Source organism: Sminthopsis crassicaudata, chromosome 3 (assembly GCF_048593235.1).
Source record: "Sminthopsis crassicaudata isolate SCR6 chromosome 3, ASM4859323v1, whole genome shotgun sequence".
NCBI classification, from domain to species: Eukaryota; Metazoa; Chordata; class Mammalia; order Dasyuromorphia; family Dasyuridae; genus Sminthopsis; species Sminthopsis crassicaudata.
Window position 1 is genome coordinate 545792923 of NC_133619.1, and position 21031 is coordinate 545813953.

Below are 21031 nucleotides of genomic sequence, written 5' to 3' on the forward strand. Positions count from 1 at the left end.
CTGCATTATTACAGTGTTTTCTCATCTGGGAGCTCCTTATACCAGTGAAAAGCACAAGTTGAGTAAAAAAAAAAAAAAAAAAAAGGACAAAATGCTTTTCCTCAAGGAGTTTGTATTCTATTGGAGGACACAATATATACATTTGTAGTTACGTAATATAGACATAATAATAAACAAAAATAAAACACAAAATAATAGGAGGGGCACATTAGCAGCTAAGAAGATCAGGAAAGAGCTCATTGCAGAAGCCTGAATTGAATTTTGAAGGTAACTAGGGATTACAAGAGGGAAAGATAGCTGGAGTTTTCCAGTATTTTTGAAGGCTAAGGAAGGAAACAAATACCTTCTCTCGGATATGTTATTAAGGTACTAGTAATAGGTTCTAAAAATGTTCTGAAAGCATAAGATTTTCTTCTAAAAACTTCTAGAATTAAGACCAAGCACTGATGAGCACAAACTATGGGGATCTGGTCCTATGATAAAATTCAGGGTTAACTATTTATAATAAGTAACAATATAATAATAAGTAATAAAAATAATAAGACTCTTATTCTTAGGCTGACAGAAGTCAGTGGAAAGAGAACTGGACTAATCAATTACATCTGTTGCTAGAAAAAGAAGGGTTCCCCTTCTTTTTGGAATCAATTATATTGTTAAAACAAAATTGACAGTGACTTTAGGATTGCTAAGATACATACATATATATATATATATATATATATAAAACATATGTAATATATATAATATGTATTATGTTGTTATATGTATATATATAGGATAAATTTCAATTATATACATATATATATAAATAAAAATTAAATTTATTCAATATGTCCATGTACTATTTTGCCAGGGGAGAGGGCAAAGAAGAAATAAATTTAAAACCAAATTTACAATTTCTAAATATACAGATTTTTTTTTACCTCTAGTCAGGACCAGATATAACCAATTTCTAAGTAGGACAATACTTTCAAGATTATATTTTCAAAGTTTGTTTCTAAGTGATTTGTAGTGGCAATGGCAATAAATGGTGGTAGTAGTGTTGCTGTTGGTGGTAGTCATGATAGTAGTAGTAATAGCAGTTCATATATATTAAGGTTTGCAAAGCACTTCATATTCTTTATCTCATTTGATTCTCACATAACTTGATCAGGTAGCTGCTTTTGTCCATTTTACAGATACAGAAACTGAATCCCTAAGAGGTTAAATGAATTGCTCAGGATCACATAGCTAGTATCTTAAGTAGGACTCAAATCCAGATCTTTCTGACTCCAAGTCCAGCACAGTATCCACCAGACCATGATACTGTACTAAGTCTGGATAGCTGTGTTGTACCCACGCCGTGGATTGATGGATCTATTGTATAGGGTCAAATATGACGTCTTTAAGAAGACATAACTTAAAGTCAAGATAAAGAATATTTGTTGTTTTCAGTTGGTCTAGAGAGCCTGTTACTTTGTTACAGGATGAGATTGGATTAGTTTGCAGAATTTTACTCCTTCCAAAGGCATTCTGGTCATTTATCTAATTGTTCTGTTCTCCTCAAGGTATTTGAAAATTGATTTTGCATTCATTCCTGAATTTTTTCCAAGCAAAGTTTGCTATGATTTCTAAGGTCATCCTACTATTTAATTATAATGTAGTCAATATATTATCTCTTCTCAAATTATCTGTCATTATCCCAGTCTTCCCTGAATTCCAAGGTTTTGAATTTCCCAGGTCTTATAATAGAGGGAGTATTTTCCACTCCCCTGTCCCATCCCTACCAGAAAAAAAAAAATACTATGTGACATCATCAAGCCAGAGGAGCTTACATGATTGAATCCAGACTTCAAAGCAAAGACCAGATTTAGGATAGTCATATTCATGGCAGCTTGCTTACACCAGAGTCAGGGAAAAGATCAAAGAAGGATCTGGAATATCATGGAAAAGAGAGGAGTCTGACCTGCCAAACTACTATGCTATTACTGTTTTCCCCATCAAAGATAACAATTTTCCAATTAGAAAATATGGAATAAAAGTAGTTAATAAGGAAGTGAAATTTTTAAAAAAGTACTGACTGCCTATTGCTGATAGTGAAGAGCTACAAGCCTGGAAGTTGGTGATCTTTATCTAGTTTTCAAAAAGGAAAAAGGCTGGATACTTCAAGGTATAGACCAGTAAATTTGACACTAATTACTGATGAGATTTTAGAATAGATAATTAAATTGTCAGTAAGTATTGAGAAAGGGAAAATATTATCAAAAAGGGCTAGCACATGTATTCATTAAGAACAAATTAGATGGATAGAGCACCAGCCCTGAATTCAGGAGGACCCGAGTTCAAATCTGATCTCAGACATTAACACTTCTAGCTGTGTGACCCTGGGCAAGTCACTTAACCCCATCCTCAGGAAAAAAAAAAAAAAAAAAGAACAAATTAGATCAGATAAACCTAGCCTCCTTTGTAGAATAGTCACAAGTGCAATAGATTAAGGAAGTACCACAGACACAAAATAAGCTTTCAAAACAACTGTGCAAAAATCTCCAATGATGTCTTTATGAACAAGGAGATACTTGTGTATCCATAGTTTAGTGATCAGAAAGAGTTAGCCAATTGGACCCAAAAATCTATCAATTAATGGACTGATGTCCATCTGTAGGGAGGTCTCTAAGAGTATTTTAGATCCCAGCTCTTGGCCCAGTCAGGTTGAATCTTTTTTATCAATGACTTAAAGGAAGGCATGAATATCATGCTTATAAAAGTGGCAAATTCATGAATTTAAGAGGAATAGTTTAGAAAATCATTAGTCTTAAATTTGGAAGATAATGTAATACATGATAACGTCTAGACCAAAAAATATGTCAATATTCCCAACAGTGGTCTAAACTTCAAAAGTTATAATAAAACTTAACAGACATAAATCTTAAGTCTTATACTAGAGGTGAGAAAGCTAGATGGCACAGTGGATAGAGCATATAGTCTGGAGACAGAAAGACTAGAAAGACTAAACTTTCCAAGTTAAATCTGGCCTAAAACTAGCCATGGGCAAGTCACTTAACCTTCTTTGTCTCAGTTTCCCCATTTGTAAAATGAATTGGAGAAGGAAATGACAAATTGCTCTAGAATCTTTGCCAAGAAAATCTCAAATGGAGTCACAATGAGTTAGATATAACTGAAATGACTCAGCAGCAAAAACCTTGGGTTCAGAATACTAACTATATAAGTACAGAATGGGGAACATAGCAAGGAAGTAAGTTATGAGAAAAATACAAAGGGGACTTATAGACTGCAAACTCAAGATAAATCAATACCTGGATGAAGTTATTTAACAAATATGAGACTCCAAATGATATGGCGTTGGACCCTCTGAGAAACCAACTTGTAGTCCAAGGATCACCATGATCATGAAGGTACTTTAAGAAGAGAGAATGTCAAGCAAAGGTCAGTCAGTCAAAAATCTATTATTATAAGTCTGAAGAAAGAAGAAATTAGTAGTAGTGGTTATTAACTCCCTAAGCTAAAACACACAGAAGTAGCTTTTATAAATAATGTCTTTCCAGGGTTATATCTAAGTTCTAAAAAATCCAATCCCTATACTTGTTAAACAAAATGAGTACTACACATGTTTGGTGATTCATGTGGCAAAAATGATACTGTTAAAAGTAATCCATAAAGCATTTCTAAAGGCTAATTAGACCTAGGCAAAGAACTAATGATCTTGGGTTTATAGTTGGCATATCTGTCATGGCTGTCAGTCAAAGGTTGAAGAATATAGAAGAGAATGGAAGAACTAGTTAAGAAGATGGTTCCTGAGAATAGAAACTAGGTTTCTCTGTCATCTACCTAAGACATAGGAATCACAGGCATTTGGCCAAAGACTGTACCTAATAAGAGTTGGTATTTGCCTAGTCTCAAAAATATAATTTAAAAAAATCATTTTAAAGCAAAAATAAAAGGAGGTGGAGGGAAATGAAAACTGACTATGTTTCCACCAAGCTAGATGACCTAAAAAGTAGATATGATGTAAAAAACTTAACAGGAGGAGAAATGCCAGAAATTTAGAGAAGATAAAATGCAAAAAAAGAGTAGGAAAAAAAACTCATAGCAGATGATGCCTAAAATACAAATGCAATCAAAGTGAACCATATCCTAATGAAAGGAATCAAATTATCTTCATAGGTATTACTGAGATTTGGTGGGATAAGAATCATTAATCAATCAAAAAATTTATTAATCATCTCCTATGTTCTTTTCTAGGCAGTAGGGAAACAAATACAGAGAATAAAACAATTCCTACTTAAAGGGAGGTTTTAGTCTAACGAGGGAGATGATATAATTATAAATTAAGAAAATATGTTTATGTTGGGTCAGCCATGTTAGAAAACAATTCAGAATTATGACCCCAAATTGGTAAACTCTGCAAAAATATTTGGAAAAGCAATTTTTGGATGGGCAAAAATTGGGAATACTAGAAAATATAGGGATGCTTATCACTTGGGAGAAAGCTGAATAACTGGTGCTATATGAATATAATACCATTGCATTGTAGGAAATAACAAATGAGATAATTTCAGAGAATCTTAGAAGGTGTGTAGGTACTGATGATGTAAAGTAAAGTTAATAGGACAATTAACAAAATAACAACACACAAAGAAAATCACTCTGAAAATCTTAAAAATTCTCATCAATGCTGTGACCAATTACAATTAGAGAGGACTGATGATGAAACATCCTGACCACTGTTTCCAAAAAGTGATAGATTCCAAGGTACAAAATAATATGGTTAATGTGGGAAGTTATTCTGCTTGACTGTATATTTATTATAAAGTTTGGGGAAGCGTTTCAGTTAGTAGAGACAGATGGAAAGAGAATAGTTTTTATGAGTTGTAACATTGTAAAAATTGTAACAATTTTTTAAAAGAAGCCATATTCGTATAAGAATAATGAGAAACCCATTTGGGGGTAAAAAAAAATGGAAACAGAATAAAAGTAATATTGTCATTGGAATCAAGCAAGATAGAAAACAGAAAGAATGAGAAATCTGAGAAATAGATCACAAGCCAAGAATAAAAGAGTATTGGCAAAAAAGAATGTTGACAGGGATGTTATTGTCCAGGCATCTTCTGGAGCACTTTCTCTGCCAAAGGCAGAGCAACCAATAAACTTCTTAACTTGCCGTACTGGTAATTCAACCTTCAAAAATTAAGGAAAGGGTTGAATCTGGATCTGAATTCAATCCTCGGCAACAAAGAGGAAGTGGTTAATGATAGGAACTTTGGGGAGAAGTGATGATTACATCTTAGACTTTGTAACAGAAATGAAAATCAGGAATAGTCTCACATGCACTCAAAATTTGTGGAGAACAGTTTTCAAAAGTTCTAATGGATAGAATTATATAGATTCTATAGAAATCAACTTAGGAGGGATGGAAAACTCTCAATGATGATTTAAGGATGTAAAGATAATACAGAAGAAAAGAGGGAAAGGGATTATAAAAATATGACTATATAGAGAACTCATCAAACAACTTTAAAACATTTAAAGGTATATATATAAAAGTTGGAAGCAAGGGAAGATAATAGAAGATGAAGACAAAAGCATGGCAGTGCCTTATAAAAATAGTATCAAGAATACAAAAACCCAAAACAAGATGAGGCTACTAAGGAAAAGTAAGAACATCAAAGAGAATTTTTCAAACAATTTTTAGAAAGAAAAAAAGAAGACAATCAAAGAAAGAATAGGACTGCTGTTCCTGGTGCACTGGACAAAAAAACAGAGACAACCAATTCATTTTACTTTGATTCTTGTCTGCAAAGGAAAAGGCTTTTCAGATTGGAAAGTAAAGAACAAAAGTGTCTAATAGAAAATTGATAGTTTGAACCAAGATAAATAGATAGGAGGAGGACCTAGCTTCCATGGATAAGTTCAAATTACCAGGCCAACAAGAATCATATCTTCATATAGAGATGGAACTAATAGACATGATTCTTAAGCCAGTTTTCATGATGTCTGAAAAATCATAAGGAACAGGAAAGAAACCAGAAAATATCCCAATAGTTATAGTGGTGGTGATAGATGGGTGAGGAAGAGGAGAGTAGTGATGATGGTGGTGATGGCAGTTGTAGTAATAGTAGTAGTAGTAGTAGTAGTAGTAGAAGGAAGAAGAAGAGGAGGAAGAAAGGGAGGAAGAAGAATGGAAGGAGGAGGAAAAGGAGTGGGAGAAGGAAGAAGAAAAAGAAAATAAGGAAGAGGAAGAGTAAAAAGCCTGCAAACTATAGGCTAGAAAGCTTGACTCCAATTCTTTCAATCGTGCTCTGGATAGAGGTTGGACTAAATAATCTTCAAAATCCCTTTTCACTTCTGCAATTCTATAATCTAACCTTTGTGATTTACAGATGTAGAAAATGAAACACAAAGAAAGTTCTAAAAGGAAAGTTGGACTGGAAGATTTCTTTCTGGTACTTTGCAGCCCTAAGAATTTCTCTTCGTCTCTTCTCAAGTTCTTCCAAATCAATAATACTGACTCACAGGAAACTTGGTTTTCACAAGAAAGTAGGTAACTTTTAGAGTGAGTCAGAATTAAATATAAAGTCAAGTAAAGAAAGACACCTACCTACATTTTAGTGGTAACATGTCTAGGCCTTGTGGGCTAACAAGTAGATGTGTACTCAATCACTCACCAACAATTTTTAAGGATCTACTATGTAGCACTAAAGGGGGAAGAGAAAGAAAGGAAGAAGAGAGGGAGAGAGAGGGAAGAGGAAAGGAAGGGAGAAGGGAAGAATAGAGAGAGAAAGAGAAGAGGAAGGGACATAAAGACAGGGAAAGAGAGAAAAAGGGAGGTGGAAGAGAGAAGAGAGGAAGAGGGAAGAGATGACAGATAGAAAGGCAGAGGCAGAGACAGAAAGCAAAGAGAAAAGTAATATGTCTTCATGGATAGAAAACTGGACTTGTAATTAGTAAGAAGATCTGGCTTTGGATTCCATATCTAAGACATGCTAACTGTAACCATAGATGGACAAAATTCACTTAATCATTCTAAACCTCTCTTTCCCCTTCAAGTAAAACAAAGATTATTATGTCTGTACTATAACTGCCTCACAAGATTGTTGTGCAATTCAAATAAGATACTATAAGTTTTTTTTGTAAATTTCAAAGCATTACACTAATGAATTATTACTTTTATTATTAAAAATGAGAAATAACATGACATATTATTAAAGATCTGACTTTAGAGTTAGGAAGACCTGGATTCAAGTGTAGAATCTGCCATAGAGTGGTTGGATGACATCTAGTTGTTCATTTATATCCTCTTGCTGCTCCCTCAGTTTCTTAAATTGTGGGTCATGAACCCATATGCATCTCATAATTGAATGTAGAACACATGAAAGTTTATAAGAAAATGTTTGATTTGTATACCTACTATTTTACATACATATATACCCAGGGTCATGTAAAATTTTTTTTGGAATAAAGGGGTTTTGAATAGAAAAAGTTTAAGAAGCCCTACTCTAAGCAACTCTCTTAGATTGTAAATGTCACAGAAGGCACTAGTATCTGCATTGGTAGAAGAAAACTACTTCATCTAAAAATCATCAGATTCTATCAATGAAAATATAAAACTAGAATCTCTTCTAGTGAATGAACTGAGCCCAGCAGAAAAAGGAATCACAGATAGCTGTGGATTGTGGAGGAACTTAGCAAATTAATCATCTCCCCTTGCAAGCCCAAGGCCTAGGTAGTGAGAGATTTCATAACAGACAATCGGCAACCCTAGAGTTCAACTCTATTGTCTGCAAAAGAGAAACTGGGGCCTAGTGTGAGGAATTTGTTCAATTAGTCTATGGCAGAGTGGTATTCAAATCCAGGTTGTCAAATTGACTATACAATTTGCTTCTTTGGACCTCAATTTCCATCTCTGTAGAGAAATAATATTTATAGGTTTTTTTTTCAGCTCTAAATTCAAACCATGTACAAGTGCAGAGGGCAGAACTAGGAACAGTTGGTAGAAGTTGCAAAAAAACAAATTTAAGCTCAAAAGAGCAATTCCTAATAATCCGAATTGTCTGGTGGATGGACTGTTTCCTGAAGAAATGGGTTCCATCCACAGGAGGACCTTGAAGTAAAGTGCATGGACCAGTTTCCCCCATGTTTTAAAGGGGGAATTCCTCTTCAGTTATGGGTCCTTCATAATTCTGAAATTCTATTATTCTGTGATTTGCCCAAGGTCACAAAGCAAAGCTAGAATTTGAGAGCCAGGTTTCCTGGCTTCCAGTACTCTTTCTACTATATTGCACAAGGTCTCTAAGGTGAGCTTTCAAATACTGTAACAAGCTGAAGGAGAAAAAGGATAAAAGCACTAAAATCTGGACTCAAAATCCAGGTGTCCTGATTCCCATGCTTTTATTATATTCCACTGTCTCAGAATTTCATTTGAAATATAGTGTGACATTCTGTAACTCTAAAATATGGCTCCCTAGATACTAAGTCTGGCTTGATGGTCACTTTTTTAGCTTTTACTATGTCTGAATAATATAAGATCCTAGTTCCAGGTGGAATAGTACAAAGAATGCTGGATCTGGAATCTGAGGTTATTGTTGCTATTCAGTCTTTTCAGCAGTGTCCAACACTTCGTGACTCCATTTGGGGTTTTCTTGGCAAAAATAATGGAGTGATTTGCCATCTGCTTCTCTAGCTCATTTTACAAATGAAAAACTAAGGCAAATAGTGTTAAGTAACTTGCCCAGTATGACATGGTAAATGTCTAAGGCTGCATTTGAACTCAAGAAAATGTGTCTTGCTGACTCCAGGCTCAATATTCTATCCACTATAACACCTAGCTGCCTTCATTCAAATCTAGATACTTGATTAGCAGTATCATAATATCCTCAATTCCTTGTGTTCTCATCTGAAAAGGCTGATAACCTCAAAGCTTCTTTCCATTCTTGAAAATCAATGGTCTTATGCTCTCAAAGAGATAGATTAGTCATCATGTTTACTTACAATTAGTCTAACAAATCTAGAACTTAACTTTATTCATAAGCCTTAACACTAATTCCCAAAAAAGTCCCCTCATAGTTCACCAATGAGTAGTTTTATGAAAGGTAAATATTAGAGGATAACAAGTCCTACAAAAGTATAAGGCTCCTTCATCCCAAAAGCTAAAGGCCATTGGGGTCCTCAGTAGGGACTACAACCAATTGGACCTATTTCTGGGAAGAGATCAGAACTTTTGCAGCAAATCTGAGACCAAATAATTAGGTCCACCTTGGCATCCCAAATCACAGATCAGACTTGGAAGCAATCTAACCTCTCATGAGTTCCTAAGAAACAGGGAATAGATAGTAGAATGAGCTGGGTTGATGGCTATTCCATACCAAGGCAAGGCAATATAATGTGGATTTCACCTCACCCCAATGTAATCCAAATTGTACTCCAAATGAGAAGCAAAGGATCAAATTAAATTTATAGGACATTACGCTACTAGACACATACCCCAAGGAGGTCTCATAATCATGAAAATATTTATAGCAGTACTTTTTGTACTAGGAAAGAATTGGAAATAAAGTAAGATGCTTTTCCATTGGGAAAGGCTGCACAAAACAGTGTAATGGAATATTATTGTGCTTGTAAGTAATGATCATAATAAATAAAGAGAAGCATGGGAAGATTTATGTGAACTGAACCAAGCTGAAATATGAAGAACCAGGAAGACAGTAATGCATATAATGACTATAATAATGTAAAAGAAAATAACAACAATGCTGTGAAATTATAATAACCAAGATTAAACCTAAAAAAAAAAAAAAAAAAAAAAAGAGAGACAGGTAAAGGCAACTCTACACTTTCTTTGTCAAGTGAGAGACCATAGATGCAGAATAATGAATATTATATCAGACTTCTTTGATGCTTTATTTGGTTTTTCCAAATTTTTTTTCCTTCTGATAAAAGATGGCTCTCTAGAAGAGGGAAAAGGAAGGATATATTGGGAAATAAAAGTGATATTAAATAAATATAATATATTAAATATTAAAATGTAAATGTAAAAATATATCAAAACTACAAAAATAAATCTAAATAAAATAACATAAATAAAACATTTTAAGGAAAAAGAAAATCATATGGCATTAAACTTATGACTTTGGCCACCAAGTCAGTCTTTCAGAAGAGGGAGGAGGGTCTATCTGGTCTATTGAAAAGTAAGGTCTGTCACCTAAAGCAAAACTGTTCTGCTTTAAGAAAAATGAGGTTAGCTTCTTTCTCCAACAGCAGGAAACAGATGGGAGCCAGATCACATCTGCTTCAAGCTGCCAAAGGAAAAAAAAAGTTACCCAGAATTATATTTCCCGATTGAGAGTCCTTAAATTCACAGAATGTTTCTGCCAAACCACAGACCATTTTCTGACTCTAACTTCCCTCCCCATGCAAATAGTTAAATACACATCAGGTGTCCTCAAGATCATACATCATTCAAAGGCAACTCTCCTATAAAGGATGTTACTCAATGAGTCATATCTCCCCAAAACAGTAATAATTGTCTACCAACAAGAGCTTAAAGTAGGCAATGAACATGAACTGGAGTAATTTCCTCAGGGATATTGGCTGACAACACCCACCTGCCATTTCGGGGGGAAAGAAAATGGAATCTGGATGCTAAAGGAAGAAATATGAGGGGGAAAAAGAAAATCAGAAGAGTAAAAATGGAAAGGGGCAGAAACGTATAAAAGATGTTCTAGAATTTTCCACATTACTAAAAAATGCTGCTAAAGCTGGAAGGAAATTTAGCCCTATCCCCTTACTCTGTGAGGAAACTGAATCCCAAAGCAATTATGTCTTGACCAAAATGAGCTAGTTAATGACAAAACCAGAACTAGGACCCAAGTTTCCTGATTTTCAGTTCAGAGATCTCTTCTACCTTAGTCAATGCCTCCATTAAATAGGGATATACATTCATAATAAAGTGGTCCCTCAAAAAGTAGTCATCTTTTCCTTTTCTTCTCTTTCTCCTTCAATCACTGCTCTGAACCCAAGCTTGTTGAGTGACTGATCTTTTTTTAATCTATGATAGCATATGCTATATAGATCATGTACCCAGTTGAACCAAGACATATACAGTCAATTGAAAAACAATAGGAGTAACAAGACAGCCATTAATTAACAAATATTTCTTGAGCACCCACTATGTGCCCATTGTAGAAAATAAGAGTGAAAAGTCACTTTTTTCAAGAAACTTACATTCTAAAGGAGAGACAACATGTATTCATAAAGAAATATACAATATCAATACTAGGTTTTTGGGCAGGAGGACCGAAAAAGACCTCATGAAGAAAATGGCCTTAAGCTGAGTCTAGAAGGACACTCAGAATTCAAAGATGTGAAAGATAGAAGGCAATGCATTATTTGATGGAAAGTGGATATAAAAGTATTGAGATCGGTAACAGAGTGTCCTTTTATGGAACAGTAAAAAGGAAAAAAGCCAGTTTGACTGAACTCTAGAATATGTGAAGGGGAGTATTGTGTAATGAGGTTGGAAAAGTAGGATGGAAACATTTTAAAGAAAAACAACTTTGAAGACTTAAGAACTCTGATCAATGCAATGACTAACCACAATTCCAGAGGACCAATACTGAAACATTGCTACCCACCTCCTGACAGAGATGATGGACTCAGGATATAGAATAAGACATGTTTTTGGACGGGATCAATAAGAGAATTTGTTTTGCATGAGTATGTGTATTTGTAACTAGGTAGTATTTTTCCAGTTATGAAAAAATAGAAGAGAAGAGGAAGAAGAATAGGACTCTCCCATCTCTAACACAGACAAAGAAAAAGAAAAAAAAAAAAGTACAGAAAAAAAAACAACAACAGCAACAACAAAGAATTATAAACAAGCAGGACAACTAGTTTATACACTTAAAAAAAGAAAAGCAAATTATGTAACAGATTTTCAGTTTCATGTACATTCTCTCTTATTTTATGATGTTTATGAAAATACACATTTATTTTGTATTTATTAAGTTCAAAGTAAAAATAAATGAAAATTAATTTTTAAAGGAAATAAATGAATCCAGGATATGAAGAGGTTAAAATGCCAAACAGACCTTTTTGGCCCTATAAGTAGTAAGGAGCCACTGATGTTTACTAATTAAGGAAGTAAGAAAATTCTTTCCCAAAAGCACCAAAGTGAAGGAAATATTTTATTTCATCAAAGTAAGCCAGCACACCAATGGCAGGATCTTCTGATCTCCATTGGAGGAGTGAATACCAGGATCCTAGTGAATCATCCAGTCAATCAAACAACAAGCACTTGTTAAGGGCCTCCTGTGGGAGGTGCTGGGGAAACAAAGTCAAAGGGGGGAAAAAAAGGCATTCTTTCCTCAAAAAGTTTATAATCTAATAAAGAAGACACAAGTATGCAAATAGGCTTATACAAAATAAATATAATTCAAAATAGTTGTAGAAGGTGATTTGAGAGGCAGGATAATAGCAGTTGGAGCTCAGGAAAGGCTTCATGGGGAAGATGAGAAAATCATAAATTTATGAACTATTGAAAAGTCTAGATCAAGAGGGCAAAAAAAATACATTTAAATTACATACATATTTTTAAAAAGCAATTCTACCTGTGATCTGAAAGATTCTAAGCCCTTTGGTAAATTCTTACACTCTATCTAAGGTTCTAAAAGGCCAGGTATGCTTGGTAATAGATTCTGTCTATCCTTTGAGGACCAATCTCACAAAGATCCAAGAGATTCATTAAACCAAAAAACTGACCATGGGGGAAGGGTCACAAATTTTCAGTCTCAATAATTCACAAGGGCTAGGGTACTATAACCTTTAGTTGAAAAAAGTTGCTCCCACCTAATGATAATATAGATCCTAGAAGTAATATCCCAAATATGAAAGTTTAAAAAAAGATGGTTAAACTCCAAATTGGAGATCTATAATTGTTCAATTTCCCAGAAAAAAAAGGTGGGAGGATTATATATAAAAAAGGGAACAAACCTAAGATCACAGATTTAGAGTTAAAAAGGATCTCAGAAGGCTATCTCATCAAGTACTACTCATTCTTTTTAAAGAGGAAAAAACTGAAGCACTAAATAATCAAGGTCTGTAATTAACAAATGTATAAAGGCAAAATATAATCCCAGTTCTGACTGCAATTCCAGTACCTTTTCTGCTTCTTCCTATTCTTAGATGGTAAAACTTTTTAAATTGTGGGTTATAACCTCATATAGAGTCTTATAACTGAATTTGGGGATTATGAAATTTATTATCAGTAAATGTTTGATTTGTACACCTATAGATCTGGGGTAAGATAAAAATTTCTTGGGTAAAAAGGGGTCTCAAATGGAAAAAGTTTAGGAAGCTCTCCTTTAAGGAATACATTTCACAGCTCGTTCTCTCTTGCATTTACAAAAAAGAAAGAAAAAAAAAATCTCAGATCCTCTGAATGTACTATCCAGAGAGAATCATAAATCAATATTCACTAATAGGCAAACTGGAGCCAGAGTCACCCTCTTCCTTTATATGCAAAGATGGAGTACTATTACTGTGAATTGTTACATATGCTAGAATTAGGTCCCAGGTTTTCTGATGCTGTGTCCAGGGTTCCTTTTCAATAACTACACTATAAGCTTCAATCTACCTTTCAGTAATTCATAACTAACTAATATATTCTGGGCCATCAAAATGGCCAACAATATAATTTTTATTTTTTAAAAAGAGCCAGAACTTCTATGAACTTAAGGAAGGATGAAGAGGGAAAAACAAATAAAAACCCACCACTCTGTAAAATGTTGATATCCCCTGCTTTAAATCAAAAAAGGGACATGCATTTGAGATTGAAAGTCATAAGATAATATATGTAAAGTACACCACAAACTTTAATGTGCTATATAAATGTCAGCTGTTATTACAAACCAGTCAGGCTTCCTAAGGGTTAAGAAAATACCAGTTTGGGAGAAAAAAGTCATTCTGGTTTATAGATTTTTTTTTTTTTTTCACTAGCTTTCCTTATGCTTATGCAGTTAAGGACAATTACTACCACTAGTCCAGAAAAGTGCAGTACTACTATTTATAGAATGTACTTTCCACGTCCATTAACACTCTTATCTGCCCTGAGTCTGATTTCTTTCAGTTTGTTCTGATTTCCCTGAAGCCCTCAGGCCTTAGCTGCTTAGGGCAGAGATCACAAAGCCTAAGGATATGAAGCCTTTGGTTTAATTGGCCAAGGGCAGACATTCTCTAAGTAGAATGCTTTCCCAATAAAATCACCCACATTTTTGCATTAATGGGCTTTTCTTAACTACAGCATTTTAAAGTCTCATTTAAATTGAAAATCCTCCATTAACTTTCATGAAAAGATGTATTTTAAATGATGTTTGATCTTCACATGTCCTATGGAACATTAGTATTCTGCTCCTTCCAAGTGAAATACAGAAAGTTAAATACCAAGACTTCTTTGAACAACAACAAAAAAAAAAAAAAAGAAAAAAAAAAAAAAAAGGAGGAAGGATGGGTGTGAGAAACAAATTCATAATTCATTTCTGGTAACATTTACTAAACAAAAACAAAACATGTATTTAAAGTCCAGAAGACCGAAATTAGAATATAGACTTGTTTTTGGGGGGGGGGGGGGGTTTGCTGAGGCAATTAGGGGTTAAGTGACTTGCCCAGGATCACACAGCTAGGAGTGTTAAGTGTCTGAGGTCACATTTGAACTCATGTTCTTTTGACTTCAGGTCTGGTTCTCTATCCACTGCGCCACCTAGCTGCCCCAATATATACTGTTCTTACCCAAGACCTACAAACCAATTCTGATTGTTTTCATTGTTTCAATTATTATCTACTACCTTGGTCCTACAGAACAAACAGGTAATGAATTGCATCTCCCTTCTATTTGGAAGAGAAGTGGGATACTGGGAGTATATATATATATATATATATATATATATATATATATATATATAGAGAGAGAGAGAGAGAGAGAGAGAGAGAGAGAGAGAGAGAGAGAGAGAGAGAGAGATACAGAGATATATATCTATATATAGATATATATACAGATATATATATATCTATATATAGATATATATATCTGTATATATATCTATATATAGTATTACTTACACTATCAGATCATTACTAAATCAGTTGCTTTTGGTCTATTTTTCTTTGGTTCCATAGGAATGGGACAGTATCTAGACGATATGGAACAATATTTGGAAACAACTGATGGAAAAGCAAAAGGCAACAATAAAACATTTATAAATACATGTTTGTTCTCCTGGATCACTGAGAATTTTGAGGATTGATCATTTGCCATTAATAATAATAATTCCATAGATCACTCATTTCATATTCACAACAACCTTGTGAAGGAAGTAACAAAAGTATTATTATCCCCATTCTAAAGTTGGAGAAATCTCTAAAAGATTAAATGCTTTACCTAAGATCACATAGTTTTAAGTTAAAGAGACATGACTCCAAATTTACTGTTTCCAGGGCAGATGAAATATATCATATTCATATGATATTCATGTACATATAGAATGTCTGTTTACTGTACTAAATGACAGTTACAGACACTCTGAAAACTTCCCTAAAGATGACTAAGTGCTACACAAGCTCTATATTATATTCTGCATAAGTGGGGCTCCAGAAAATTATGGGGAACATAAAAAATGTATATGAAAGTGAGTAATGCCTTTCAATTGGAGTCTCATTGTCTACATATGTTGTAAAACCCCAAATACCCCAATACACTTAGAATCCTCATTGTTCAAACTCTTAGAATAGTGCTGAGTGCCTAATTTTTTCCCCTTGGATCTCAGAAACTTCTCTTTATTAATTTAGATAAATAGAAGTATTGGGAGCAGGGGACTAGTGAGGAAGCCACCCAAAATCTTCACTCATTTGGTATGGTTCCACAGGCCACAGTTTGGAGAAGTAGGAGCCAACTGATTATTCAACATTTATCAAGCCTTCATTTGTTCCCTTCTGGAGGAGAATTGCTGGAACATAGCTATTAATATCACTTTAAATCTGGTTTCATTCATAAATGTTTACTGTGGCTAAAGAGTGAGCAGTTTGTTAACATGTTGCTTTCATGGGTGGCCCAAACCATGTACAGTTACCTTTTTTAATACATATGTGCCTGATACTCAGTAAATTTTTAATAAATGCCATAGTCTATCCATTTATCTGAGCTTTTTTTTTTTTTTTTAAATAAGAAACTCCAGAAAGGCTGTGGTCCTGATACAAACTCATTTATTTTCTTAACATCTTCATCAATGAGGTAAAGAACAATTATAATCATCCTGTTAAAGATTACAACATTAGAAACAAATAACAAAAGCCTTAAATCATAAAAAGTTTGGAGCTGGAAGAGCTTAATAATTATGTAGTTCAAACTTTCCATTTTCCAGATGAGATAACTAAAGGCTAAAAGGTATATTATTTGCCCAAAGTCACACAGGTAGCAATTAGTAGAGGTTTAATTCAAACCTAAGTCCTCCGGTTCCAAAGCCAGAGCTCTTCAAAGAAGTTGGTGTGCAGTGAATAGAGTACTGAGCCTGAAGTCAGGAAAATCTGGTTTTAAATATAGTCCCAGACACTTACCAGTTGTGTGACCCTGGGCAAGTCATTAACTCTATTTGCCTCAGTTTCCCCACTGTAAAATGGGATAATGATAGCATCTACCTCCCACTGTTGTTATAAGGACCAAAGAACATAATGTCTATAAAACACTTAACACACCGATAGGGTGTGTTATGTAGTAGGAACTACATAAATGGCATCCAATTTTTTATTTTCTTTCCAAAGCAGCACTTGTTAGCAACTATCTGGTTTTCAATGATTCCCATAAAATAGTGAAAAAAGCCTTGAATTCAGAGTCAGAAGATCAAATCTCAACTCTATTACTTAAGTGACCTTGGGCAAATATATAAACATAAAAGTAAGTGAGTCACTCGTGTAGTAGGAATAGGATAACAGAGAAACAGTTTGCACTGGCATCCACAAAAGTTAGCTAGTCCCAGAGGCAGGCCTCCAGCACACTGGGTAGATTCTCTACAGTTGATTTATAGAAAGACATGGACCAGAATAGCACAGAAGAAGCAGTATAAAGGAAGGGGGAGGGTAGAGATTTGACTAGATGACCTTTGAGGTCTTTTCTAACCCCATGATTCTGTGATTCCTTTCTTCTGACCTCAGATTTCCTAAAATGAGGGGGTAAAACTAGATAACCTCTGAAATACCTTCAGGTTCCAGGTCCTAAGGAGTAGTAGAACCAGAACCAAAGTCCTTGAACTTTCATGCTGAATTTTCTAAAGTATGCTGCCAGGGATACAAATGAGAGTGGGGCTGAGGGTGGTGAAGATAGAGGGCAGAGGAAGGGAAATCTTGGTTGAAAAAAATTGGAAAGGAGGCTTCAAGAATAGTTTGGACGCTCAGAAAAAGGTTTTTAGTCAAGAAGGGAATGGTAATGTCTTTGTCAGAAGTCAGAGAGAGTATCACCAAAGAATCTACTCATACTGGCTCAAGTATTACGGCATAATAAGCACTCTGCTTAATTTATCCAACTACACTGATTCATTTATCAAATACAACTTGTTACAGATACAGTGTTAAAAAAAAAAAAAGGGGGGGGGAGAAAATGCAAGAGAAGAAAAGCAGGCAGCAACCCATCTGTAATGGTTATGCCCGCTGGCTGTCAGAGAGGGCTGTGCTCTTCCCTGCCCTGTCACAAATGTCATATTCCAAGAAAAGTCAGCTCCATTTAGAAAGTGAAAATGTCCCCCTTTACATGTACCCCTTCCTCCCATCCCCCGGCTTATTTTAAAGCTACTAACATGCCAGGGCAGGGCTTTATCTAACTCTCCAGTTTGTGAATCCCAGGCTCTGTGGGGAGAACAAAGAAGGCTCTCCGGCTCCGGAGATCTCAGCCTTGGGGTCCAGGGCACAACTCCTTCATTGGACACATCCCAACAGAGCGACCGGGCGCAGTTCCGTGCTCCTCCCAAACAAGAAGGGTCCTGGGAGCAGGAGCGCTCTGCCCCTCGGGCTGGGTGGAGTTGGTGTGTGTGTGTGTGTGTGTGTGTGTGTGTGTGTGTGTGTGTGTGTGTGTGTGTGTGTGCCTTTGTCCTTCGAAGCTGGCACCCCCTTTCAGGACATCTCCCCTGTGCTTCTTCCTCCGTTAGCGTCCCTTCAACTCCTCCCTCACCCCCACCTCCCTCACCCCCACCCCTTTTCCGTCTAAAAGCAGTTTTCCGCGAATACTCTAATCGGCCTCGGGAGTCATTTCTTAACTCGATAGATTTCCCCCCCAAAAAAATGCAACCATATGGCAGTACCTCCCTGGGAAAGTCAGGTTCCCCTCCCCGCTATCCCTCCACCGAAAGAGCTTGGTGCCCGCCTTCGTCCCCGGGGCTGCAAGAGCCGCCACCGCGCACTAGTTCAGTCGCGACACTTTTTGTTTCCAAAATTGGGGAGCGAAGATCCGGGGAGGGGGAGCTTCAGGAGGGCGTCCCCTTCCTTCGGGAAGAGTGCGGGGGCCACAGGCACAGAGAGTAACCTTCCCCTTTTCTCCCCACCGTGCTCTCTTTTTTCTTTTAAAAACTCCGGTTCAAGAGAACAAGAAGTTGTACTCCAGATCCGGGCTCCAATTCCTCCCCAGCCCTGTTGCCTGACCAGCGGTCAAGCTCAATCCCTGCTCCGCAAAGTCCAGACCAGACTGGCCGGCCGCAATCCACATGCCCCCGGCTCCGAATCAGCCCTGGAAAAGCAAGGGAAGGAAGCGGGGGGCGAGCTGGACTAGCCCGGCCGGGTGGTGTGATCGGCGGGCTGCGAGACAGGCATGGAGCCGCCTCCTCTCTCCACCCGGAGCCCGAGCCCAGCGTTAGCTGGGGACTCTCTTTACCTCTCACTCCACCAGGCTCGGGAGTTCCCAGGAGAAACTTTGCCATCCACATGAGGCCACCATGGCTAGTTCAGTTCCCGGGGCTGGGGAGAGCAGCGGTGGCCGCTGGGCATCATGCTGGACATGATGTGTGCGAGAAGGAAGGAGACGCGGAGGGGAGAGCGGGGATCTGCGACCCAACAATCAGCCCCATTCACACTGGAATGAGAGGAATGTCAGGCCTTTACCTACTGCCCAAATCATAGCAACCTCTGCTGGGTCCTAGTGGTGCACCATGTACTCGCGGCCTCGCCAGTCCCCAGCGGCCCCGGCCGAGAAACAGGGGGAGGGGGGCAGGCGCTGGAATTCGTCAGTGTAACCCTACACTTTCAAACCCACCCCTACCACCCCAAGCACGGCTGCGCGGCCCTAATGCCCGCCTGGTCCCAAAAACCTTTCACCTCCTCCCGCGTCCACCAGACTTGACTGGTGAACTTGACGGACACCCGAACTCCTCGGTCCCTAGTCTGTACCTAGTGTAATGTCCCGAAGGTGCCTAAGTGGAGAGAGCTCTCCTTTGGTGCCTTTTTGGAAGAAGCCGGCCTTGATTATTTTATTTAGAGCCCTTGCATGGTTACGGACCCTGGATTTTCGATTTTCCTACCTTCTCCGCTCCCTCCTCCAGCCACCCAACTCACCCGGGGCCAAGTCGAAGAAAAGGAACAGAAATCGACATCCATATTTGTCCCTGGGGTCTAAGTGAGGTTCTGCCTAAGTTTTTGTTTTGGAAAAAAAAAAAAAAAATCCTTCCAGGTTGAAAGGTTGGAGCGCTTGATGTGCTGGATTCTATTGTATTTTCGTCTATGTATTCTCCCTCATACTCTCCCCACCCCCCTCGGGTCACATGTGGTTAGACTTCAAGCTTCGACGTGCCCTCTTGCCAAAAAACAAGGAAGCTAAAATGGTCCTGGGATGCTTAGATGTTAGAGATGTATGCAATACAAGGTACCTATGTGCCATCAAGAAATTATTGGCCTGGGAAAAGGCAGAGTAAAAGATTCGAGAAAAAGATTCCGATTCATTTTAGGATTCTTCGAAATTATTGACAAATTATCACTATTTTCCCAAAGATTTAATGGGCTGAGGAGATGGGACATTTAAATCCGAACTTCAGTGCCTAAACATTCTCAACCCAAGAAGAGTCTCCAGATACTTAGTGGAAAGTGTTGGCTACTAGGATGACTCAGCTACAGCAAAAAGGAAAAAAACGAATGATAGGAAATGCCAAGTATTGATCTCTCCTTTTCCCCCATTGTTCTTTTCCTTCTCCAATGCCATAACACAAGTCCAGGTCTACATCCTCTTATGGCTGGATTAATGTAATTCTGTCCTAAATGGATCTTTTTTTCACCAGCTTCCTCTCTTTCCTATTCCCAAAAGCCAGGGCACAAGGGCCTCAAATTGATCACCTCAGAGCACCATTTTTATCAAGTTACTCCTTACCTCAAAAAATTTCGGTTCAACATAATCACTGAATAAAATCCAAACTCTACTATATATTTACTCATTCATTCTTTAATTCAACAAGTATTCACTGAATATCTGAGAAAACAATGGTTGTGAAGCAATGTATTTGGATGTAGGAGCTGTCCTTAGACAGCTTCCTGCTGGAAGACCTACATCCAAAATGTGCCTTTGATCCATACTGTTTGACCTTCTAAATCACTTAATACCTCTGTCAATGCCCTATCCAACACTTGGACCTTAACATAGTGAGTTTCCACTGTAATCATTTTCTACAATGATGAAATTGAATAGATAGGACTAAATCCTCCTTTTAAAAAAATCGTTCAATCTTTCTGAGCCAAGAAAAGAATCACTCTTCATATATATCCCGTTTTCTATCTGTTCCAAGACCAATTTTGCTTTTGCAGCATCTGTTGATTATACCCTACTCTCCTTTGAAACTCCCACCAGTCTAATAGAGGCCTTCATCATCTCACCCCTGGATATTACAATAATTTGCTGCTGGGTCTTCTTGACATTGTAGTCCATCCTCCACTCAGCTGTCAAGTAATCTTCCAAAAGCAGGTCTGTATTATTCTCCTTTTCACTAAACTTCAGTGGCTCTCTGTTACCTACAGAAAAAAATAT

At 36.9% G+C, this 21031-nt stretch overlaps 1 protein-coding gene across 5 annotated transcripts in view; it reads right to left on the bottom strand.

The window, feature by feature from the left end:
- AMOTL1 (angiomotin like 1) overlaps positions 1-21031 on the bottom strand; it is a 241743-nt gene that overhangs the window by 155391 nt on the left and 65321 nt on the right. Inside the window, exon 3 of one of the 5 annotated variants that reach the window (XM_074304485.1) lies at positions 20881-21015. The exons of 2 other annotated variants lie outside the window; for them this stretch is intronic. In XM_074304485.1, the coding sequence (XP_074160586.1) occupies positions 20881-21015 (135 nt within the window). 2 more of the 5 variants (XM_074304488.1, XM_074304487.1) reach the window with 2 other exon arrangements.